The following is a 23,233-nucleotide window of genomic DNA, read 5'->3' as shown; positions in this document are numbered from 1 at the left end:
AAATCACGAGTATGACAACGATGTCGTCACCTGTTCGTCGCCTCTTTTATCGACCGAGTACAATCAAACCTCGATTGTCAAAATCGATTCATTTTCGATATAATTGATTAAAATTGCGGCAATATTTAAAAGTTTTATTTGTTTCGCTATATGGTACTAAATATCCAAAGATCTGAAGATCTGAAATCTGAAATTTAAGAACTTGAAGGTTTATAAATTTGAAAATGTCTTCATTTATAAAGTCAGTAGCTATAAATTTAAAGCTGGTATAACGGGAAACTCACACAACGGGTAATATAGCGAGACTATACTGTGCCAAACAAAATATATGTTAGCAAAGGCAACATTTATTTTTCAATAATGAACAATAGAAATTATGTAGCATACTTATAAACACTTTACTTCACATCTTTATAAATATAAACATAAAAAAGACACTTTTGTTTTGTACAAATATAAAAAAAAATGTATACACACACAGAATATACATATTTCGGCTTAATGTTAAACTTATTCTATGATAAAGAAAGACTTTACAAATTTAAAACGTATCTCCTTTTTGATGTACTCTCGGCACGATCTTCGGATTCCTGTCTCTTTCTCTTTTGCAATTGTGCTTTTGTCTGCGAACCTGTGTCTGATTGTGAGCTATCTTTCGATTTTACTGGGTCTTCCTCAACTTCCTCATCAGATGATACTTCTTCTTTTATAGAGCTTGAGGCAACATGATCTTGATTTTCTACTTGACAATGTCTAACTGCCGTATATCCACTATAAAAATTCGCAATGTTGTATACATCTAAATAATATAAATTAATGTTTTAATTTAGGCGTACCTGTATTTACGATAAAGTTCATAAAAGCCTTTGTTATTATTCAATTCGGCTAGTTTCAATAGAAACTTTTCATCGTGACTAATCACGATCAATTGGAAGTTCTTTTGATGCTGTGCTCGTAATTTAACAACCCTTTAATATAAACAAAGCAAATAAGTATTAAGATATTAATAAGTGCAATGATTACTGACTGATTAATTAATTATACAGATTATAACATACGTCGCTAAAGCGCTTGCTAAGCTATCTGCATTTTCCTGATCCAAGTTTGTCGTTGGTTCGTCTAAAGCAAGAACTCCACAGTTTTTACAAAATGTTTCTGCTAGAGCTAACCTTATAATTATTGATGCCAAAACCTAAAAATAAAAGTTACGGAATAATTAATGATTAAAACTTATTATTGTTTATTAGCAATATTTTTGAAAAATAGAAATTACTTTTTGACCAGCACTGCAACGACCTTTCATATCTATTTCACGACCATGTTTAGTTTGAACTAGTTTATAGTTATATGTTCTTCTTAAATTGCCTATACCTTCTGTAGCATCTGTGCGAATTTCTATTGACGTCGTATCTGTTCCAGTATATACAAGTCTCCACATTTCCCTCATAATTCTATTAACCGTTGACATACGTTCTTCATGGTACTCTATCATAGCCACATCTAATACTTTACTGTATGCTTTCAAATTTGATATAGTTTCTTCCACTACCTAATTTGGAAATAAGTTATTTCAAATCGGCTGTAAATACTCAAAATAAAGAATCATATAAAAAAATCATTTATGATGTAATACCGTCAGTTCAATGCATTTAGTTTTATGATTTTTTCGAGCTTGTCTGTAAATATCTTTCTTCAATTCATCAGAGAACTGTTTCACTGCCCTTTCTAATTCTTCTTGATTACCTTTTATCATATTTTTCTGAAGAGAATAATTTACATGTTATCTCTGTATAATTTTACATAAATTATATTATAATTTTTATTTATTATCTGTCGTTTAAAATAATACTTTACCTTACGGAGTAAAGCTTGTTCTAAACTTTGCAAATCTTTTCGTTCTTCTAGCATCTGAGAATAATTCACGGCGCTTAGTTTTTCTTTCAAACTTAAATATTCTTTTTCTAATTTTGTAGTAGTTTCTTCATTCTTCCGTAACAAAATGTTATCAGATAATTCTCTCTTCCGAATTTCTTGACGGCTAATATCTTCTTTTAACTTACTTATCTTTGATTCTGTATTACTCTTTTTCTGAAGCAGTTCATCAATTGATTGTTGATAACTTTTTATTTGGGATTCGGACCGTTCTACGGCTTCAGGGATTTTATGATATATAGATATATCAACTTCATCCTGTGCTTTCTGTAATTCGGATAAACGTCTACTTCCGTCCGCTAATAATTTCCTGTCAGTTTCTTGTTTTTCCCAGTTTTCTTTCTAAAACGAAACACAAGTAGTTATATTTTTTACATACTCGGTGCAAACAAATAATTTAAATAGTGTAACATTGCAGTATTTCAATACAATATAAAAAACACACCTTTTTCTTTTCTAATTTATCAACTGCTTCATTTAATTCGCTTTCTGCTGAAGTCATTTTTTGTCTTAATGAGTCTAGTAACGATCCAAGAGAAATTTCTTTTGAATACAACGATTCTTGCTGATCTTTCAACTGTTTTAAATTCTGCATATTGGACTCGATTTTTAATTTCTCTTCGTGTAATTTGTTTTGTTCTTCGCGAGCATTATTAATCTTTTCATTGTGTGTATTTATTTTCGATTGTAAAATTTCAATTTCGTTGGAAGTGTTCTTCAATAATGTTTTTAACTCTTCCCGATCAGCTTGAGCTTCCTCAAGACTACGATCTGTCTTAATTCCTACGCGAAAAATGAAAAATAATTACCTGTGAAGTTTTAAAAATTAATTTCTTGTATGTACCTGCATTAATCATGCGAGTTTGAAAATTATTAATTAGTTGTTTAAGTTTGGAAATTTCATCAATATAATTATCCCATAACGTAATATCATTCATGATCTCATTACAGATTGTAAGTTTATTTTCGGGATCAGACTTCTTTTCCTTCAATTTTGTTATAACTTTTTGAGAACTAGTCAATTTATTTTTAGACTTTTCTAAGTTATTCCTATAAAAAGTTTAATAGCTTATTGTATATTTTGAAAAATAGAATAAATAAATAATATAAAACTTACATCATCATTCCCAATTCCATTTCCTCCAATTGTACAATTTTTTCAACCACAGGTTTTAATTGTAACATTTTATCATATTTTTCTTGCTGGATCTTTAATTCTGTCTCGCATTCTTTTAATCGATTTGGATGACTTTCCATTTCTTTTTCCATTTCCTTTAATAAAGTTACAACAGCTTCTCGTTCATCAAAACCTCTATGACACAATGGACAACATGGATTTGTTTCTTTTAATTGTTTCATATATTCTTTGTAAGCAGCTCCTTGATGAGCATACATTCCTCTTCTGTCTTGAAGATCTTTCACTTTCCTTGATTGTAATAACAGAGTCTCATCAAAGTTTTTGTAATAGCATATTGATGCGATCTTCTGTTTATCCGCTATAAGAAATTAACTGTTAATTATAAATTTAAAAAATAAAAAGCTGTTTATTATAAAGTTTAGCATACACTCTATTTCTTTCTTCTTTTTTTGAAGTTCATGATCAAGATGCTTTATAGTCGTTTCTAAAGTAGTCGACTGATGTTCTTCTGTCTGAATTTCTTGATTAATTTGTTCCATTTCATTCATCTAAAATTAGTAAAATTAATCAGTTATCATTTTATATCGTCTTGCATATTATATATATGTTTTATATTATGTACCAATTGTTTTTGAACCGTATCTAAATCACTCTTTAGTTTAGACAGAGGTAATTCTGGAATATTTAATAACTTCGTTATTTTTTCTTCGTGCTTCTCCTTTAATTTCTGTATTTCTTTTTCTTTAGAAAGTAACGAAGATTTATTCAATTCTAATTCAGCCTGCAATGAACTTTGTTTTAACAACGAAGATATTTCTTCATCGACTGAATTTAAACGTGTTTCCAATTTATTTCGCGATTGTGTTTTGTTAAGAACTTCTTTTTTCATAGTATCCACATCCATTATTTCATTTAATTGTTCAAGTTTATTTTTTGTTTCCTTTATCTTAGATTCAATAGAATTTAACTTATTTGCCGCTGCACCGATCTAAAAGTAAGAAATAGTGATGTAAGTTTTAGTTTAAAATATTACTGTCTTAAATAATTCCATATATTACAACCTGCAATATCTCCATTTTTATTTTATTAAGTTCGTCTCTTGTCTCAGTCATCTCATTTTCTTTAATACTTTTCTGTGACTCTACTTTTAGTTTTTCACTGCGCAAAATATCTACTGTCTTTTGCACCTCTTTTTCTTCTTCTTCTCTTTGCATTCTGTTTTCATCTAATTTTTTATTTAATTCCCACATTTTTTCTTCTAATCTTTTGGATAAAGCTATTACTTCTAAAAAGTGATAAAATTTTGCTCTGTGAACATTAATTTATATTTTATGTGTTAGTATAATATAATTTACGATTAAAATCGAACCTAGTTCTGATACATTTGAATCAATATTCTCAAGATTCCATGCTGATAATGCCTCATTTAATATCTTATTGCGTAAAGTAACTTTTCTCTCTTGATCTTTAATTTGTTGCCTCAAAGAACCATTCGTGACTCTTTCATCAGCTAACATTTTTGATATTTTTGATTCTTCTTTAACAATATCTTTTAATTGTGTTTCAAGCTACATAATATTAAAATGAAATTAAATTTTTAATTTAGAGCTTTCTTATTTAAATAAATGATGTACCTCTTTTATTTCATCAACTTTTTTAATTAAGTTTCCATCATAAGACTTCAGCTGCTCTTCTAGTTCTTTTAGTGTTCCCTCAAATATTTCAGTTATATTTTCCTTTAGTTTCTCTACTTGTTCTTTGGACATCATGTACTCCGTTTTTTTTCTTTCTAGAAAAAATATAAATGTACAAATTTTTATTATGAACAAAATTATTGCTAACATTTGTAAATATTATTACTTTCTTCAGACATCAGATCTTTGTAATCAGAATCCAATTTTTCTATTTCAGCAATCTTCTGAGTTACTGGTTCTAAATCTTCATTAATTTCTTCTATTTTTTGTTTGATAGTTTCCAATCTCTTTTTATGATCTTCAAGTTTTGTTTCTTTATCTTCTAATTCACTAACAATGTATAAACAGTTTTGCTTTTGCTCCTTTAATATAAGTATTCTTTGTCTTAAATCTTTGATTTGTTTCATAATGTTTTCAAGAGCTTTGTTATATCTAGCACTATCAAAAATCTCATCAAATTTTTCTTTTAGTTTTTTACCCTCTACAAAAGGCCAATTGAGATCTTCCTGATGACAAAATATTACATAATCTAAAATAGGTTTTGAAACTCCCATTGCTAATGTAATTTCTGTATCAACATTGGTACATCGGTTAGTTATTGATACCACCTATATGAACAAAAAAATTGTTAAACATACAAAGCTAATGTTTAGAACAACGTAAGTCTGTTATAAAGTGCTTCATTAAATCTATTATAAAATTAACAAATATAATATGTATAGATGTTTAGTTATTGAAATTAGAATCCTATTAGATAATTCTAATTGCTATCATTTTTTAAATATGCAAAGTTCTGAAAAACATTTCAAACAAAAGTACTTGTTTGGTAAAGATTACATAAATATACAAAAATGTAGATGATTTTAAAAGCTTCATACATATACATATATATTTACATGTATAAAAGATACTTCATCATACATATGCTTTATAACAAATTCTTATATACCTCTTTTGTAACTTTACTTATTCTGCTTAAGGCGCTATCAAGAGTTTTAAATCTCATTGCTGAATTTGCCTTTGAATATTCTATCGTTCTGCATATTGTATAAATATTACCCGCTGCATCAGCAATTTCAGCTTTAACAACTCCTCGTACCTGTTTATAAAAAGATTTCAAATTTCTTTAAATATTCTTGTAATTATGTGTGATTAATTATCTTCATAATGATGTATAACCGTACCGATGAAGTTGTTGTTAGAGCTGGATCATGAATAAAGTATTTTCCCCGGTCTGAACCTGGTGGAAATTCGCCGCAAGTAGCAAATTTAAGTGCCTCGATAATCGTAGTTTTTCCAGTACCATTTGGACCAAGAATAAGCGTCAATGGTCGAGAAAATTTAATCGTAGACTCCTCATTTTCGTCGCCAAAATTGCGAATACCACGAATAGAAAGTCTTCTTATTCGTGACATTGTACAAAATAAATGTTATACAACTCTGTTGTACAATAATCAAGTATAATCAAGTGTACTAAATAAAAATAATGAAATGAACAATTGCAAACAATCAATATACGTGGATTGATAAGATGTATTGGAACTGTCAGTAAAGTCGGTAACTTCGAATTCGCGCGAATAAAATTATGATGTATACATTGTAGCGTTAGTTTAGATCAGGGTTTCTCAATGAGGACCATGTGGCTCTCTAGGGAACCGGATGCCACGCTTTTGGAATCATGGAAAGAATAGAAAAAATTGAAAAACGATGAAGCAAAACAGCTACAAAAATATCCCAGGAACAACATTCGAAATTAGATAAAAGTTTATTGGCATCTCACGAAATCTTATCTAAATTAATTACTAAACTTGGTAAACTGCATAGGTGAATTTTTTATTTTGGGTAGCACTGACAAATTTGCAATTAGATGAAGAACTTGTATCCTGTCATCAAGAATTTTATTAAATATTTACAATCTGATTTATAACAAATAAAAACTTAAAACATATATTTATGTCTTAATGTTTATAAATTCAAATTTTGTTGATTGAAAAAAAAGCAGGTGGGCCATAGATAAGAGCTGATGTTTAGAGAGGAGCCAAGAAAGTTGAGAAACTCTGGTTAGGTCAATTTTCTTTCTGGATACAACAGGAAACAAATAAATCAAATGTTTATTGCACATATTCCAAATCGTCTATTAAAAGAATAAAGAATTATTCGTTTTCGCATTTGTATATTACTAAATTATTTTCATATACAAGTTATGCTATAGGATACAACTATAGTCACTGAGTGTATAGTACTCATTCAATAGACGATTCTCATATCCTAACTAAACCTTACATCATATATGTATATACAAAAATAGTCGGCACCACGCTCGAATATGCGTTGTTTATAAAATATAACAATGAAGTAATTAAATTACGATATTACAAGTTTTTGATGATATAATATACAGTATAATACATTCATCATGTATATTAAAAGCATGCACAAAATATTTGTGTCAGCTTTTAAAACAAGAACGCATAATAAGTACATATGCAATCGGAGGTCACATACAATAACTCAAGACGGACCATGGAAAGTATTATTTTTTGGCACAGATAACTTTGCGGTGGAAAGTTTAAAAGCTTTACATAAAAAATGGTAAATTATTATTATGATTTCTATAAACATTATATCTTTTATATAAATTAGAATGCAGTACCTTAAAGAAACATGTTATATCAATATAGCGAAACAAAAGTTTTGCAGCGATTGGAAGTTGTTACTACTACGAATGTAAGACAAAATGCTGTATTGAAATATGCAAAAGAGAATGAACTTAATTTGTACAAATGGCCATTAGAAGAAAGTATTTCTGATTTTCATATTGGAGTAGTTGTTTCATTCGGTCATTTGATTCCATCTAATATTATCAATTCATTTCCTTTGTAAGTTACTCTGATAATGTTAAGATTTCAGTGCCTTAGTTGGGTTGTATATATTAATATATACTTATTGTTATTTTCTAGAGGTATGTTAAACGTACATGGTAGTTTATTACCAAAGTGGAGAGGAGCAGCACCAATGACTTATGCACTGATGAATGGAGAATTACAAACAGGAGTTACATTAATGAAGATAATGCCAAAACAGTAAAACTGAAAATATAACTTTCAATCTGTTTAAATACTTTGAGGAGTTCACTATCTTTCTTCTGAAATAGTTAAAATTTACTGAAATAGTAAATTTAGTATTCATTACAATAAAAGGATTTTGTATGACACACATTTTAGTTTAAGAATAGAGATAATGACACTCCTTAAATTATATAAACAGATATAAAATATTTCAATAAAACATTAAAAAATTTAAATTATATAAGATTTGATATAGGACCAATAGTAGCGCAAAAGCAAGTAGAGATTGGTGAATATGAAACCTTACCAGAATTATCTGCTAAATTAAGTAAGTTTGGTGCAAATCTTTTAGCAGAAACATTTGAAAATTTGCCAGAGTCACTACAATCTGCAAAACCCCAAGATGATACAAATGCAACATATGGTAAATACTTATATACAATTAACGAGTTATTCGTTTAATGATAAGTACTGTGAGCTTATAATCCATATTTTTAGCACCAAAAATAACATCTGAAATGTGTATAATTAAATGGGATGAAATGTCAGCCAAACGTATTTATGATTTATACCGTGGTCTTTTTGGAGTATATCCTTTAATGACGTTCTTACAAGATACAAAAGTAAAATTTTTAGAAATTGAATTAATCGAACCTACCTCAATTAGTGACCTGATCGCAAGATTTGAAGGAGAAATGCCAGGTAAAAATACTATGTATTTTGTACTTTCAATAAAATAATGATCAATGAATTTTATATTTTTAGGAACTGTACTATTCGATAAGAAAAGTAATAAATTAATAGTAAAGTGCATAAATGACAGTTTTATTGCTGTAAAAAAAATATCTGTTGAAAATGCGCGTTGTAAAAATGCTTATGATTTTCGTAACGGTTTCCTGGCTGCTAAACGTAAAACGAAGGAATGTTTTTCTTCAATTAATGCAATTAAACAATCCTATAATATCTAAAATCATTATTAATAAATAATATCGATATATATTTAATATACTGGTCCACAAATAAGTAAAAGAAAAATTAGGTAATTACCTATAAATTTAATATCTGCGCTAAAAATGATAAAATTTAATTATTTTAATTTCAGTGAAAAATATATATATATGTCTATATATATTGTTTTCTTTTTCATTATTTCTTACCTTATATTTGTCCTTGTATGTGAACAAAGTATAGAAACTATATAAAATTAGGCAGAGAAAAAGTCTTTGAAAACAAATACTGAAACATTTTCTAAAAATAAAAACCTTGCAGTATGTATTTTCAAAAGACTTTTTTATAATCAAAGGAAGAAGTTTGTCTGTATTCCGTATATTTTACAAAAAACATAATGACATTTAATGTCTTAATTTATGTAAATGTAGAATTATAGCTGCAGACATAAAATTGTTGATATTAAGTCTCAGATTCAGAGGCCTGAAATGAAAGAAATATTTTTACTATTACAGATTCTTTCTTTTATTGAATTAAGTTAGCTTCAATATATATTCCTAGTGACAATTTTAGATCAAAGGTAAAAGTTATCCATAAATAAGTTTTAGTCTAATTTGTTGCTTTGGCTGCTTCAAAATTATACGAAGTGTAGATGTATTTTCCATCTTTTATGAAGAATTGTTCCCATTTTCTTACAAAAGTGAGATTTAAAAGTTTTTTTCGTATTAATAACTAATTGCCATTCAATATTTCGTAAATGGAACGTTGTATTCGATTATTTAATAAATAAAGATGGCACAGCTTTTACTGAAAATAATTAGTTTAACGTTAGCAACTAGTTATTAATAAGACTGTTTGTTCTATATTTAAAATTATTGAGAGAATTTAATTTATACGTATTTAACATTAAAGTACTTTATATTTTGTCACGAGTTTAAGTTTTGTGCAAGTTGATATTCACTGGTTAATTAGTTTATTTTATCTTTTTTCTTCTCCTATATTGACTAAATAGAAAGTACCTTAACAATAAATTTTGGGTCCACGTCGCGACACACGTAGCAAATAAAGATTAATTAACTTACACTAGGATCGCAGTCTGCACAATGCCAAGAATAGCCTCTTCTTTTGGGCGATTTTTTAACTGGTGGATCAAGACAGGAGAAATGGTAGCATTTTTTACATTCGTCGCACCTAAAATGCGAAAAATTGATCAAATCATACGTTCAGAATATGTTTGGTATCCTAATACATGTCTCTATATCAACTAACATGACAAGGTTTTGATTGGTACCAGGTGTATCACAGACATTACAATGCGTTAAAGGATCTGTATCTTTTCCTTTTCTCCCATTTCCTGCAGATGTTCTACTATTTGTATTATTAGCAGATACGTTTGCTGTTGCGGATGGAGTATTAGAAACTACAGGTGGAGCAGGTGGAGGTGGCAATTTTGGCGGTGGTGGCGGCGGTGATGTAATTTCAGTGCTAGTAGAAGTAGCAATAAACATTTGTGGACTCGATTCAGATGCTACATCCCCTTCTGGTCTTGGGATTGGTTTTATCTGTTACATAAAAATTCTAAGTTTAAATCATAAAAATCTTCAGATATATTCCAACTTTGTTATCTACCCATGGATAGCTATATACCTTTATTGTAATTCTTCTATGAATTTCTGGCTGACTTTGTCCTTCTGGATTTTCTACATCTAAACTTTTCCTTTTATGTTTTCGCTTTCTTTGTTTTACTCCCGTAATCGGATCGGGAGTATATCTTTTATGTTTTTCCCTGATAAAATAATAAAATATTATATTCTACATTTATTTAATAAAATACCTTACAAACCTTCTTCTCTTTTTTGCGCTCCTTTGTGATACAGATTCTGTACCATCCGCCGAAGCTACCATATATTCGGGTGATCCTTCCCGTGTTGTAATCAGGTTATTAACAGGTTGTTGATTGTATATTGATTCACTAGACTGAATGGAAGCAGAAGATGGAGGTTGTGGCCCGACTGGTTTTATAGTCACCTATGCGTAATTTGTTAGCAAAAATTAGTATCGCATTGTTTTTATATGCCAAATTTAATTATAAAGGAACAATTTACCTTCGGTGTTGTTGGTGTGTCAGGTGCTGTTGTATTCGTCACATTACTAAGATTGGCAGAAGAATTTTTCGATGTGCTAGGTGTTGTCGGCGTTGTAGGCATAGACACCTCTTGTGGAGGTGTTGGGGTTAACGTTAAATTAGAGTCATCTTTACAATGTCTTAATTTACGTGGTGCCGATGTATCAATGCGTTCAACTTCTGATCCAGAAGATTCTTTGTCACATTCAGAACATTGCCTACATTAAAGGATTATAAAAATTAGTCTTACTTACAAATTTAAATATATTTTGTGTTCTAAATATAATAAAAATATATACTGGTAGTATACACACATGATGATAATGCACATACCATCCCATAAGTTTTGTTTTTTTAGGCATACGCGATAAAGGTGGACTAAGACAAGATAAATGGTAATGAAGATGACATGTATCACATTTTGCAAGTAGATGTTGATTCGTAGACCTTCTACATATGCCACATTGATGCCGTAATGTTAATTCACTTTTATGGTTTTGCTCTTGAGCTTGACTACTTAATACTCTACCCTCACGTATACCTTCAGCTCCTTTACCAACCGGTAAAGGAAAACCAACTCCCATTTTCAAAGCAGCTGCAGTAGGTACGCCTAAACCTGTACCTATTTAAAAATCATGATATATTTGCACATTTTATAAACGTCAAATCTAACTTACCTAGAGTTGGTGCTATCCTTGGTTTTGCTAAATCAGCTATTTGTGGTAAAGGTTTTACATAACCACTATTTTGAAGAACTTGATGATACATTTCTATTTTTTCTTTTAATGTTACATTAACTCGAATTTGTTCTTCGTTATCTTTCATTACTTCATCATATTTTCTATCTAGTCTTAGTTGTTCATTAAGTAACTGGGAATTAATATCGAGAAGTTCTTGTAATCGTCTTTTCATAGATGTTACTCTTAAATTACGATCTAAGTAGTAACCGATAAATTCCACACTAAAAGCAGGTGGAATGTGCCATTTTTTCCTCACATCGACTAAAGCTACAAGTTGTGCTTCTTGTGCTTCTAATGCAGCTGTATCGACTCCCATAAGTTCTGCTTTTCTTGCTAACTGTCGACATGCAGAAGCAGACGTAGTTAACAACCGAGGCATTTTTTGAGTTGGTACTAGAAATAATATAGGTCTTTTATATTGTACCTAGTTTCATTTTGTATATATTTATAGTAGATAACTTACCCCATGGAGGTGGTCTAGATGCTTTATGAGCTAAATACTTATGTCTATGTTTCGCTAATTTTCTTTGTATTCTACGTTGTTCTTCAGTATCTAAGTGATTGGGTTGTTTCAACAACTGTTGACGATACTGAGCTCGCAATTGTAGCGCTAACCAATTACGTCTACGTCTACGAACGAGAGTTTTGTCGGAATGAAGTTTACAGTGCGCATAAAATGGATCAGCTTGGTCAACTTCTTCACTATGAGCTTCGGATAATAAACCTTCCCTTTGTGCACTAAAAGAACAAGATATTGTATGTTTAATTTTCATATTAAAGAACATTAGTTTTATTCATCATTTAATTATTTTTACAAACTATCCTTACCAGGTAACATGAAAATACGTATGACACATTCCTGCATCACATTCTATGCATACACCAGTTCGAGCAAAACATGCATCCTCACAGAGAGAACACTGTTTTGCTCCCCATTTACTATATGCCATTTCAAAGAGTGTTACACTCGATAAACGATCAACCTAAGATAAGTATACATATGTCAAGATATTCTCTATTTACAGCTATTAAAAGTTAAAACCTCATTTACTTCTCCGAAAGCAACACCGGGTACATAAAGTGCGCATACTAAATGAACCCATTTGCCTACATCAGTCTCTTTAAAAATTCCACCTTTATTAGGACAAAGTTCACAAGAAGGGTCTTCAATACCTGCACTGCAGGCCTCACAAAACCACGGTGCTGACTGACATAAAGAATCGGTACTTGAAAAACTTTCTACATCTGATACACCATAACATCCTAAAAATATTTTAGTTTATTAATATAAATAATAAAATACTAAATGTCTAATTAAATAAATTGTTCTAATTTTTACCTTCATGTACACTAACACCACATCCATCACATTCGACAATTTCATTGACATCATCACTTCTGTCTCCAAGGCAACCACAACAAATTAACATTTTATTTAATTTATCTTCAAGTGAACCCCCTTTTAATGCTTGCTGCCGAGCTTGTTCAATTACATCTCCGACAGTTAAATTAGTATTTTCTTTCTTATTCAATAATGGATCTTCTAAGGAGTCATCAGATTCATCCGATGCATCTTCTTCCTCTTTCATAAACATCAACAATTTTTGTTAATTTATTTCAAAATAACGAGCTAATTAATATTATGTTTAAAATCAATACGATATAGTTCACCTTTTCCAATATCATTAGAATCCACTGAATCATCATCAGATTCCTCACAATGATCCTCAATTCTAAAATCACTGTCATCAGAACTTTCACCTAAATCAAAGTCAAGCAAAGATGGTGCTGATCCTACAGGCTTAACTCTCCTCTTTTTTGGATCCCTTTCAACTATCAAAAACAATTTTTATTACACTTTTTCATGCATATAATTTTTTAAATGTATTGTTAAAAAATATATACACAATAGTAAAACAGTATCTAGTCAACACAGTATATTTATTTAAAGAAGTTATGTACACTTCCCAAATTGTACAAGAAACAAACTTTAGGTTATGTGAGTGTTTAATTCATAATACATACGTACAAATGCTACTCATATTACACTTAATGTGACACTTTTATATCAATTCAGCGAGAATTTGTTATTCTTTGCTATGTCCAGAACTTTAATTATTCTTTTAGCTATTCTGACACATCGTACAATACACTATATAGTTTTTAAACATCTCCCACTACCCCTTGCACTCGTCAAATCATCGCCATATAAAATATTGACATCATATATATAATATACGACGCCGGTTTCGTAAATTAGCCCAAATTATTATATTTTATCTTATTGTTACATTTTGTATCATTGTAAATAAGTAATTATTAAAAAAATACCTTTTAAACTAAATATTTTTAATACTAGTGTTGATTAAAAACAAACAAAAAATTATGTATAAATAATAATACAACAATTAAATATATTAATATTTAAAATTTATGAAACATATATTATTAAGCTTCAAATATTCTTATTATCAATAGTTAATTTTTACTCTAATTGCAATCAGTCATATCCTTTTTAAGAAACTTAAAAATGTGAATGAAACATACATTTATTTTATATAGTATATGTATGTATATATGTTTTACATCAATGTAAATATCAATTTACATAATACAGATATTGAAGTTATTTACCTGTTGTTCAAAAACCTTAAACACTTTAACTATATCAAAGAATTGTTTATATACTATGTTATTGTCCTTACAGTAAGATATTTCGTTCTTTCACCACAGGATAATTTTAACTTACTCATTGTTTTGTATAAAAATCCTACGTCGTCCTCTTGAGACATTCTTGGAATAAATTTTCTTCAATTTAATAATATAAAGCGCTTTTAAGGATCCTTTTTTTGAATTTATTGCTTTTCAACATGTAAAAATTAAAAGGAATATGTTGTACATGATAAAATTATCATGTTTCTATGATATAAATTGTTGGTACGTATTAATATTTATAAAATCTCAGTCAGTAAATTACTCAATGTTATGAAGATAGAACGAACTTCCTGCAACAATGTTATCCTTGTGACGCTCTCGAGTATCTACTAGAATCAGTAGTAAATCGCCATATTGAATCTTGAAATCCTTTAGCGGGAAGTACAACTAATTTGGATTTAATTAATTATTCATCCATAAAATAACACTAATTTGAATTTATTAAGTAGCACTATTCATTGTCCAAATATGATATACATTATTCTTGTTTTCATTGCATTTTAATTTATTATCAATTATTAATAAAGTTTCGTAATTTTAATCTATGAAATATTGTACATTCAAGTGCAAATTTAGTGTCTCTAGGGAAAATGGCGGGCAAGCAGGAAAGGTCTCCATTTTCTCTATACCACACGCATATGTACACCTTGTAGCAAATCTGGCTTCTCTAGGGAAAATAGTGTTGAAGGGGAAGGGTTTCCCACCACTTGCTATAACACAAACATTATGTTTCATTCATATGAATTATCCGTTTCGCATTAATTAATTCTTAGTAAAGTTTCATATTAGATTCAGTATTATTGTTATCCATTGCAACATAAACCACTGTACTTGTAAAAGTAAATATTTCTCAGGAAAAATTTAATTTTTTGACTTGGAAAATGCCTTCTGTGAATTAGGCATAATGTCTGTCATAACCTTTTGACGGGAAATGAGAATTCCTTCCCCTCCGCCGCCATTTTCCCTAGGGAAGCCAGATTTGCTCTCGGGTGTACATTATTTTATAATGATTCACCCAACGATATTGAAAACAAAGAATTGATATAATATCGATTCATTATACCGATATCAATTTTGTAACATTTTAACTAGATAATTTGAGCTCATGGTAATTTCACTATTTAATATTCGCGCCATTATAAAATACGTTACATTAGGATAGTACTTCAGCTACTAAAATTAGCGTTCGAATTTGAAATAATAAAGCTACAATCAAAGCGCAATGCATTTTGTAGTAACTTTCGGATTTAAAATTTCTACAAGATTTAATGTAGACAACAATCAATTAGCGGATAAAAAGAAGGTTAAAGCGAAAGCAGCGGATAAAAAAAATAAAAAGAACAAAAATAAGGATACGTCTGAAACCACAAATTCTCCGAATGTTATAAACATAGGTGATGTACTAGCGGATATACACGTCGAATATGAATTTCTTCCAGGTTATACTTTTAAATTTGATTGCCGATGTTGGGAAACGGCGATGAAGGTATATAAATAAATTTATATATTGAACAAATTTTTATACTTTAAATTAGTTATTTTCATTTTTATTTTTGCTAGATTTATTCTCAAGTATTTCGATTAATTCTATGATTTTTATTATATAGATTTATACTGAGAATGGCGAATGGAGTTTAAGACCTATTTTATGTCCAATCGAGAACGACATGATTTGGATTGTATTTTCCGTACATCATATGGTTCGATTAAATGAAATACAATTACAATATTTTTTTAATCATGTAATCACTTACCGTATATTCTGTGGAAAAAAAAGATTTTCGGAAAGGTTAGTTCTGATTGCATATACAGGTTGGTCCACATGATTCTACCACCCTTAAATATTATTTTGTTACTGTATTTCAAAGAGGAAATTAGACTATGAGCATGAAGGTCAACTGAAGGTCACATATCCTAGATTCCACAATGGTCTTTATTTTTCTTTAATTCAAATATTTTATTTAAAAGGAGGAATCGATTAAGATTAGGATTAAGATGAAATATTTTTAAATATGATCTTGAAATGAACTTCTATTATTTCCCTTGAAAAACAATAGCATAATTAGGCGATTTATAATTATATCAATTATAAAATTGATGTTATAATATTACAAAGATATATTAATTTTCATCCTTTATTATAATGATAATAATTGTTTAAGAATTTGTTTTATATTATAGAGCCAAAAAGGACAAAGTGAAAAAATTTTATATAAGTGATAGCTCTATGAATATAGAACCACATGACTTTCTTGAAATATATCCCACTGAGATGCAAAATGATAATATTCATAAAAAATCTCGAACTCCGTCTCCTCCAGAACCGATTATAGTTACGAATGAAGTTTATGGTGACTTAAGTATCATTACATACCTTGATATGATACCAGGTAGCAAAATACTTTTAACACGTTACTCGCATTTTATTTATAACTTATTAATTATAATTTCACTAGATAAAGCACACGAATATAAGTTCCGAAAAATGTTAAGGAAAAATCGTTTTCCACCTGAATCAGAAATTGAATTATTACAGGTCGCGGAAAAATCGATGTCAGAAACAAAGATAAAATCTAAGGCAAAAAAGCAATTAAAGGCAACTAAAAAAAGTAAACGGAAACAGGATATAGAGGTTACATATGAGATTAATTTGCTCGCGGAAACTATGTTTTCTGGTAAATTAAATTACTTAAATACAATTATTTATTAAAGTGTTACTCGAAGACATGTTTCAAATAAAATTTACCACAAAGGTCACCTTGAAATTTTAAACATGCCTGTAGATAGACATTTGTGCCCAGAATGTGATAACTACGGTGTCGTTTTCAGACATGGGTACTATTACAAGTTTCAAGAGGACTCCTCTATCATCAAACGTTTCGGCCGTTTTAATTTATACAGAATCTCGAAACATATTATCCAACAAACAATTACGAAAAAATTTAAATCCAATAGCAATCAAATTGGAACAATTATCGAATTTTCCAACTGACCTGATAATTGAAGGCGGTTTTAAATATTTACACGTAAAAATTTTCTTTCTGAATCACACGATCGTCACACCGTACTACATTCCAAATAACACGATGTGCTTCGAATTTGTTAAATGCTTCCTTTGTAGAGAATTTAATCCAGAAGAGCTAATCAATTTTCTTATAGCAAAGCTAATTATTGTTAAGGTAAAACGAATGTGTATTGAAATTTGTCATACATATTTATCAAATGAAGTATATGTAGATATATAAATGTTCATGATAAATTAAATGAATACATTAACATATTTATATCTAGATAATTGGTGTACGAATTATAAATGTAATCCAGCCTACTATTTCTGTCCCTAAGAAATCTGATAAAGAAGCGTCGGAAAAATCATCAAAAACGGTAGAGGTAACAACAAAAGAGGAAGTCCTGTTAGGTATCGCGAAATTCAACGTATCAGATCTTTTGAGAGGACTTTGGGAAATGAGACTGATAAGCAGTGTAGTTCATCCCTGCAATATCGATTTCACATGTATGAACATAAATAACGAAGAAATGAATACATGGGAAAATTCACCGCTCACCAATGATATTCTGACATCGTTCGATACTTTAGTAAAAATTAAAGTAAGACTATCTTACGGTCTGCAAAAAATGCATCAGAAGATCCTACGTTGTAAGAATATATTAAATCGAATTTTCTTAATATTGAACGATGTAAAATTGGTGAACGATATTTTGGAAAATGTGTCCTTTCATAATTCCACTTTATTGGTAACTTATCAGTACGCGGACGAAGATGGTGAAGATTCAGTGGTACATTATATTAATTTTATTTTATTGATAAATTCATTTTATTATTATTGCGATGAGTTTGTAATTTCTGTATTTACGTTACTTTAATATAGGTGCAAGGTCTTAAGGATATTTTAACGGGGTTTGTCATTAATTCCTGTGAGAAGTTCTATATTTTTCTTGAGGGTTTATCGAACGGATTCTTGTTAACAATTTGGAAGATGGTAGCGGACCTTCCATTTGAAAACAAATGCGTTTATTATAACAGCAGTTATATATTCCTTACACGGCTTTACGGGGATTTTGTATCATTTGGTGGAGTTGTGCGTATTGAATTAAGGTAAATAAAAAAATAAATTCTAGAGTCCTCAATTTTTCCTGCATCATCCACTACAGTCATACAACGAAACTTATTTTAAACAGGAAAAAGCAAATGTTAATAACCTCCGATTTCAACTTAAATTAAGTCTATTATATATTTTCAATAATTCCGAACGAAATTATTTACACATGTTTCGAATTTATGTATGCATTTTTATTTTTAAAACATACATATGTATTAAATTTATTTATTTTAAAGTGATCCTCTGGAAACGGAACTCCGCAAATGCAATTTATACATTGGTGAAACGAAAACAACGGTTGAAGCTAACGTAATGAAGAAAATGGGACTGATGAAGTTTAGTTCAACTATAGAGTCCTTATGCCAGGCCTGTTTATTTCCGGAATCAAGCGCCGTAAAGGTTTTCCTCGATAACGTTCTCAAAATTCAATTAAATGGAGCTATTAATTATCAAGTATAAGGCCTCAGTTTACGCCTAATGGACTTTGTGGAAAATGCGACTCTGAATATGAAATTTCTGTTGTATATGAAAAAAGAAATTGTTTAAGTAAACATGATATGCTTAGAAAAAATATTTGTATATAATGTATATATATAATTAGCTGTTTAGTAAATATTTTTTGTATACACCGATAACTATTATCAACGCCGGTTAAAAGAAAAAAGAAACATTAAGTAAACAATAATTTTCATGACATGCGTAATTGTACAAAAATGAAACTATATATCTATGATAAATATTTAAATTTTCGTTTGAAAAATGTGTGTCAGAAATACATTTATATCACATAATGTATGTATATTACATTCTGTACGTTGATACCACGTAATTTAAATTTGAATTGCATCAGGATTTTCTTTTGCTTGTTGTTGAAGTGTGTAACACCGATTCAGTACAATTTTTCTAACATTAATACCTTAAATATAATTAAATTAGAATTTTCTGTAATAAAATTCTATTGTACTTATTTCATTCAAGAAATGTAATTCTATGCAAACCAATCTGTATTTTGACTTAGCACACGTGCATCGTTCACATGTATAACCTACAATAATTTTTCGATTATAAGCTTTAAAAATAATATTGTATGAACGAGAAAAGTGTTTGTTTATTTATGTCAACTTTCAGGTATCGTATACAATACATATTATATTAATATTCCATATTTCAAAAATAAACACATGATTCTTTTTCAGATAATGCACACTCAAAAAGGAATTCAAGAAACTGATGTATATAGATAATACTTGCACGTTTGAATTTTTTATTATATATCAATTTACACGTTCTCATATTTAGATAAAACACAATTGTAATATTATAATTTAATTTCAGAACTTGGTAGCATATAAAGATAGGTAAGTTAATTAATGAAGCTGATCATACTTTATTAAGTTTATAATATTAATTTTAATATTATGGGTTTTACAAAATTACTAGTCCACTTTAAAATATATTCTAAATTCATAGAATAATATCGGAAGATATATAATAGGTGAAGCAACATTAACGAGCTTTACTCATACTTGACATGATAATTAATATCATATTTTAATATCTATTTTATTTAGGCAAAATGGTCTCTCAAATATTTGATGAATCTCCTAAAGAAATGCAGTTATTAAGTTCAGATGATGAATCTCAAAATAATAAGCAAGATATTAAGCAAGTTAGTAATGTCGAAAAAGTACAAATGAAAAAGCAACTTGGTCTTTTAGAAGGAGTTGCAATAATATTGGGAATTATATGTGGTTCAGGTAAGAATTTATCTAAGAATTTAAATACTTTTTCTTTTACATTAACACCAAAGTTATTGTTGTCCTAATATGGAATTTCTTTCAATTTCCTTTAGCTTTATTCTTTTATAAATATCAAAACTTAAGAACATACAGAATTTAATAAATAATAAAGATCAAAATGAAATGTTATTTACATTACAAATATCTTATTCCATATTATATAATATATGAAATCACATACAGGTATTTTCATTTCACCAAAGGGTATAATCACAGAAGTGGGAAGTGTTGGAGTATCTTTAATTGTATGGATTTTATGTGGCTTACTTTCAATGGTTGGGGCATTATGCTATGCTGAATTAGGAACGTGCATACCTCGTAGTGGTGGTGATTATGCTTATATTTATGAAGCTTTTGGAGCATTACCTGCATTTTTGTACTTATGGGCTGCTAATTTAATTTTTATGTAAGTTATTATGTTTTAGAAGATAAAATTGTTAAAACTGAATACTACTTAAAAATCACTGTGTACTATCATATGACAAATATTTTTTTTTTCATTTATAGCCCAACTACAAATGCGATTATGGGATTAACTTTTGCTCAGTATGTGTTACAACCATTCTTTCCAAACTGCACTATTCCAGATGGTGGTATACGCTTACTAGCAGCTGTAACTATTTGTAAGATATTTATTTTATACACATATAAAATATGATTAATTTAATGCTCACTTTTATATTGAATTGAAATTCAATCTTAACTTGAACAAAATGTTCAAATATAAATTCCCTGTTACTAAAATGTAATGTTGTAACTTTAATTTTGACTAGGTTTGCTTACATTTGCAAACTGTTATGATGTCAAGGAAACATCAAAAATGCAAAATGTATTTATGTTTGCTAAAATTGGTGCACTGGTAATTATAATTATTGCTGGACTGGTTTGGATACTACTAGGTAACTATAATGAATAAGCATGTCTTAATGTCTAATATAAATGTGCAGTTTCATTATCTAATTACATACATTTATTACAGGGAACACAGAAAATTTTGAGAATGCTTTTGAAAACACGATTACAGAACCGGGTAAAATTGCAGTGGCCTTTTATTCTGGAATATTCTCATATTCTGGATGGAATTACTTAAATTTCATGACTGAAGAATTAAAAGATCCTTATGTGTATGTATTACAAAATAATACAAAATTATACTATAAATTATATTATAAAATTGTTTCATAATAGATGGTATAAGTGAAAAAAATAATTCTACATAAAGAAGTGTAGCAAAAATGATTCTTCGTTTTTCGATTGACTCATTTTTATATGTAGAATCAATATTTTTTTCAGTTATACTACCTGTTATAGAAAATCTTATATTCTCAATTTTTTTAATATTGAATAAATAATTTTATTTTATAGAAATTTGCCTCGTGCTATATATATATCATTGCCTTTAGTTACTTTCATTTATGTACTGGCAAATGTAGCTTATTTATCAGTTTTAACACCAACTGAAATGATTGCTTCTCATGCAATCGCTGTGGTTAGTATTATTTTTACATAAACAAATACTGTATCATTAGAAAAGTTATCAATAGAATAAATTTTCATTAGACTTTTGGAGACCAACTTCTTGGTATAATGGCATGGACGATACCTGTGATGGTAGCTATATCTGCATTTGGAGGATTAAGTGTTCACATTATGACATCCTCCCGAATGTGTTTTGTAGGTGCTAGAAACGGTCATTTTCCTTCAATGTTAAGTCATATTAATGTCTCGAGACTTACGCCTACACCTGCCTTAGTTTTTCTGGTATGTATTACATATACTATTTTCTGTATGTACTGCTCATTAAATAACATATATTTATAAACTTGTTATTTAATATAAATGTTCTTTATTTTCAGTGTTTCTTGTCTTTAGTAATGCTATGTACAAGTGATATTTTTGTATTAATTACATACTGCAGCATAGTTGAATCATTTTTCATCATGTTATCCGTCGCTGGTGTATTATGGCTCCGTTACAAACAACCTAAAATGTCTCGACCAATTAAGGTGAATAATATTGAATGTTATCACAAATTGGGGATTGAATATTTTAATGAATTTATTTTGCAGATGCCTTTGTGGATTCCTATTACATTTGTGGCTATATGTGCATTTTTAGTATTTGTTCCTTGTTATGAAAGACCATATGAAGTTGGTATTGGGGCTTTAATAACTTTATCTGGTGTTCCAGCTTATTATTTTGGTGTTAAATGGAACAATAAACCTTTATGGTTTCAGCAACTTAATCGTACGTAATATTTATATATGTTTATTAAGTTCAAATTATTTTTATTTATAAGTTAATTGTTATTTATATTTCTTTTTTGTAGTTGAAATTACCCACACTGTACAAAAGTTATTTATGTCTGCCACTGAAGAACGTGATTATTAAATTTAATTATTATAGATTTTTAAATAATTCAAATAGTATAAAATTTCAGTCTTCTATTGCAATTTCCAAGTGTTTATAGTAACCTTGGCGTTACTAACAGTTACCACAGAACTGTGTTCTATGTAAACAGAAGTTTACAATGTGCATGTAAGATGTATAATTGCTCTCTTATTTGAGAAACGAAATATTTATAATATTTATTTAAAAATAGTTATGGCTGCATCAGTTTATTTAAGTATCTTCAGTATTTTGCTGTTATTTCTAACAATTATGTACATATTTATACAGGAACGACCAAAAATTTACACGTTTTTTGAGTATGAAGATCTGTTTTTCATAAGTATTAATTTGTTTATTATACTTTATTTATTATGCCGAAGAAATATTAAAAAATAAATAGTGTGATTTTTTGATAACTTACAAATTCATTGAATGCTATATGGACCTCAGTTAAATGTAATTTTAAAGTAAAGATGCGCTTCAAACTTTGTTAAATAATTGCAAACGAAATAATAAAAATAAAGTATTATGTGATTTATTATATTTATAATGTATATGTTCA

At 28.9% G+C, this 23,233-nt stretch overlaps 5 protein-coding genes across 10 annotated transcripts; 3 read left to right on the top strand and 2 right to left on the bottom strand.

Annotated features, from left to right (window-relative positions):
• Positions 1 to 327: 327 nt before the first annotated feature.
• On the bottom strand, positions 328 to 6,533 carry rad50 (DNA repair protein rad50). Its single transcript, XM_003704798.3, has 17 exons — positions 5,949 to 6,533; positions 5,714 to 5,863; positions 4,931 to 5,372; positions 4,705 to 4,859; positions 4,440 to 4,638; positions 4,132 to 4,355; positions 3,693 to 4,058; positions 3,498 to 3,618; positions 3,050 to 3,428; positions 2,777 to 2,982; positions 2,378 to 2,715; positions 1,855 to 2,274; positions 1,634 to 1,759; positions 1,274 to 1,549; positions 1,059 to 1,192; positions 837 to 968; positions 328 to 771 (listed from the first exon to the last, which is right to left on the bottom strand). The coding sequence occupies exons 1-17, from the start codon at positions 6,177 to 6,179 to the stop codon at positions 534 to 536; spliced, it is 4,137 nt and encodes a 1,378-aa protein (XP_003704846.2). The 5' UTR covers positions 6,180 to 6,533; the 3' UTR covers positions 328 to 533.
• Positions 6,534 to 7,023: 490 nt separating this feature from the next.
• LOC100879820 (methionyl-tRNA formyltransferase, mitochondrial) lies at positions 7,024 to 8,961 on the top strand. The gene is made up of 6 exons (XM_003704797.3): positions 7,024 to 7,356; positions 7,446 to 7,643; positions 7,725 to 7,847; positions 8,078 to 8,256; positions 8,331 to 8,534; positions 8,598 to 8,961. The coding sequence occupies exons 1-6, from the start codon at positions 7,181 to 7,183 to the stop codon at positions 8,798 to 8,800; spliced, it is 1,083 nt and encodes a 360-aa protein (XP_003704845.2). The 5' UTR covers positions 7,024 to 7,180; the 3' UTR covers positions 8,801 to 8,961.
• Positions 8,962 to 9,142: 181 nt separating this feature from the next.
• LOC100883145 (PHD finger protein 14) lies at positions 9,143 to 14,710 on the bottom strand. Of its 4 annotated transcripts, none has more exons than XM_003704827.3 (14): positions 14,395 to 14,709; positions 13,317 to 13,478; positions 12,985 to 13,227; positions 12,697 to 12,908; positions 12,474 to 12,628; positions 12,109 to 12,383; positions 11,583 to 12,038; positions 11,239 to 11,527; positions 10,886 to 11,123; positions 10,624 to 10,808; positions 10,428 to 10,566; positions 10,050 to 10,342; positions 9,863 to 9,971; positions 9,143 to 9,263 (listed from the first exon to the last, which is right to left on the bottom strand). In XM_003704827.3, exons 1-14 carry the CDS (start codon positions 14,435 to 14,437, stop codon positions 9,243 to 9,245), a joined length of 2,820 nt encoding a protein of 939 aa, XP_003704875.1. In that variant the 5' UTR covers positions 14,438 to 14,709; the 3' UTR covers positions 9,143 to 9,242. The 4 variants fall into 4 exon arrangements, with proteins under 4 accessions (XP_003704875.1, XP_012144129.1, XP_012144128.1 ...); XM_012288739.2 differs by lacking the exon at positions 14,395 to 14,709 and adding an exon at positions 13,675 to 13,869; XM_012288738.2 differs by lacking the exon at positions 9,143 to 9,263 and adding an exon at positions 9,281 to 9,587.
• A 485-nt stretch (positions 14,711 to 15,195) lies between these two features.
• Positions 15,196 to 17,313, top strand: LOC105662913 (uncharacterized). Its single transcript, XM_076539629.1, has 5 exons — positions 15,196 to 15,846; positions 15,968 to 16,149; positions 16,542 to 16,750; positions 16,897 to 17,035; positions 17,190 to 17,313. Exons 1-4 carry the CDS (start codon positions 15,583 to 15,585, stop codon positions 16,935 to 16,937), a joined length of 696 nt encoding a protein of 231 aa, XP_076395744.1. The 5' UTR covers positions 15,196 to 15,582; the 3' UTR covers positions 16,938 to 17,035; positions 17,190 to 17,313.
• gb (solute carrier family 7 member genderblind) lies at positions 17,192 to 23,011 on the top strand. 3 transcript variants are annotated; one of them, XM_076539627.1, is made up of 13 exons: positions 19,301 to 19,609; positions 19,678 to 19,713; positions 19,817 to 19,839; positions 20,053 to 20,238; positions 20,464 to 20,686; positions 20,788 to 20,903; positions 21,054 to 21,179; positions 21,260 to 21,404; positions 21,646 to 21,769; positions 21,841 to 22,041; positions 22,137 to 22,286; positions 22,350 to 22,527; positions 22,610 to 23,011. In XM_076539627.1, the coding sequence occupies exons 4-13, from the start codon at positions 20,058 to 20,060 to the stop codon at positions 22,669 to 22,671; spliced, it is 1,506 nt and encodes a 501-aa protein (XP_076395742.1). In that variant the 5' UTR covers positions 19,301 to 19,609; positions 19,678 to 19,713; positions 19,817 to 19,839; positions 20,053 to 20,057; the 3' UTR covers positions 22,672 to 23,011. The 3 variants fall into 3 exon arrangements, 2 of the variants coding, with proteins under 2 accessions (XP_076395742.1, XP_012144138.1); XM_012288748.2 differs by having other exon boundaries at positions 19,678 to 19,730; XR_013040450.1 differs by lacking the exons at positions 20,053 to 20,238; positions 20,464 to 20,686; positions 20,788 to 20,903; ... (5 more) ...; positions 22,350 to 22,527; positions 22,610 to 23,011 and adding exons at positions 17,192 to 17,539; positions 17,652 to 18,158; positions 18,251 to 18,477 and having other exon boundaries at positions 18,718 to 19,609; positions 19,678 to 19,838.
• Positions 23,012 to 23,233: the final 222 nt, after the last annotated feature.

Source organism: Megachile rotundata, chromosome 14, assembly GCF_050947335.1.
Source record: "Megachile rotundata isolate GNS110a chromosome 14, iyMegRotu1, whole genome shotgun sequence".
Taxonomy (NCBI): domain Eukaryota; kingdom Metazoa; phylum Arthropoda; class Insecta; order Hymenoptera; family Megachilidae; genus Megachile; species Megachile rotundata.
The sequence above is the reverse complement of the archived record's forward strand: the minus strand, read 5'-3'. Positions and strand labels throughout refer to the sequence as shown.

Coding starts and splice junctions, on each gene's coding strand:
- rad50 (XM_003704798.3), bottom strand. CDS start 6,179: ATGTCACGAATAAGAAGACTTTCTATTCGTGGTATTCGCAATTTTGGC. Junction 2,275..2,377: donor ATAAATTAGAAAAGAAAAAG/GTGTGTTTTTTA, acceptor GTTTCGTTTTAG/AAAGAAAACTGGGAAAAACA. Junction 1,760..1,854: donor AACAAGCTTTACTCCGTAAG/GTAAAGTATTAT, acceptor TATTCTCTTCAG/AAAAATATGATAAAAGGTAA.
- LOC105662913 (XM_076539629.1), top strand. CDS start 15,583: ATGCATTTTGTAGTAACTTTCGGATTTAAAATTTCTACAAGATTTAAT. Junction 16,150..16,541: donor AAAAAAAGATTTTCGGAAAG/GTTAGTTCTGAT, acceptor TTTATATTATAG/AGCCAAAAAGGACAAAGTGA. Junction 16,751..16,896: donor ATACCTTGATATGATACCAG/GTAGCAAAATAC, acceptor GAATTATTACAG/GTCGCGGAAAAATCGATGTC.
- LOC100883145 (XM_003704827.3), bottom strand. CDS start 14,437: ATGTCTCAAGAGGACGACGTAGGATTTTTATACAAAACAATGA. Junction 12,384..12,473: donor ACGTATTTTCATGTTACCTG/GTAAGGATAGTT, acceptor TTGTTCTTTTAG/TGCACAAAGGGAAGGTTTAT. Junction 12,039..12,108: donor ATCTAGACCACCTCCATGGG/GTAAGTTATCTA, acceptor TATTATTTCTAG/TACCAACTCAAAAAATGCCT.
- gb (XM_076539627.1), top strand. CDS start 20,058: ATGGTCTCTCAAATATTTGATGAATCTCCTAAAGAAATGCAGTTATTA. Junction 20,904..21,053: donor ACTAGCAGCTGTAACTATTT/GTAAGATATTTA, acceptor AATTTTGACTAG/GTTTGCTTACATTTGCAAAC. Junction 21,405..21,645: donor GAATTAAAAGATCCTTATGT/GTATGTATTACA, acceptor TTTATTTTATAG/AAATTTGCCTCGTGCTATAT.
- LOC100879820 (XM_003704797.3), top strand. CDS start 7,181: ATGTATATTAAAAGCATGCACAAAATATTTGTGTCAGCTTTTAAAACA. Junction 7,644..7,724: donor ATTATCAATTCATTTCCTTT/GTAAGTTACTCT, acceptor GTTATTTTCTAG/AGGTATGTTAAACGTACATG. Junction 7,848..8,077: donor ATGAAGATAATGCCAAAACA/GTAAAACTGAAA, acceptor AAATTATATAAG/ATTTGATATAGGACCAATAG.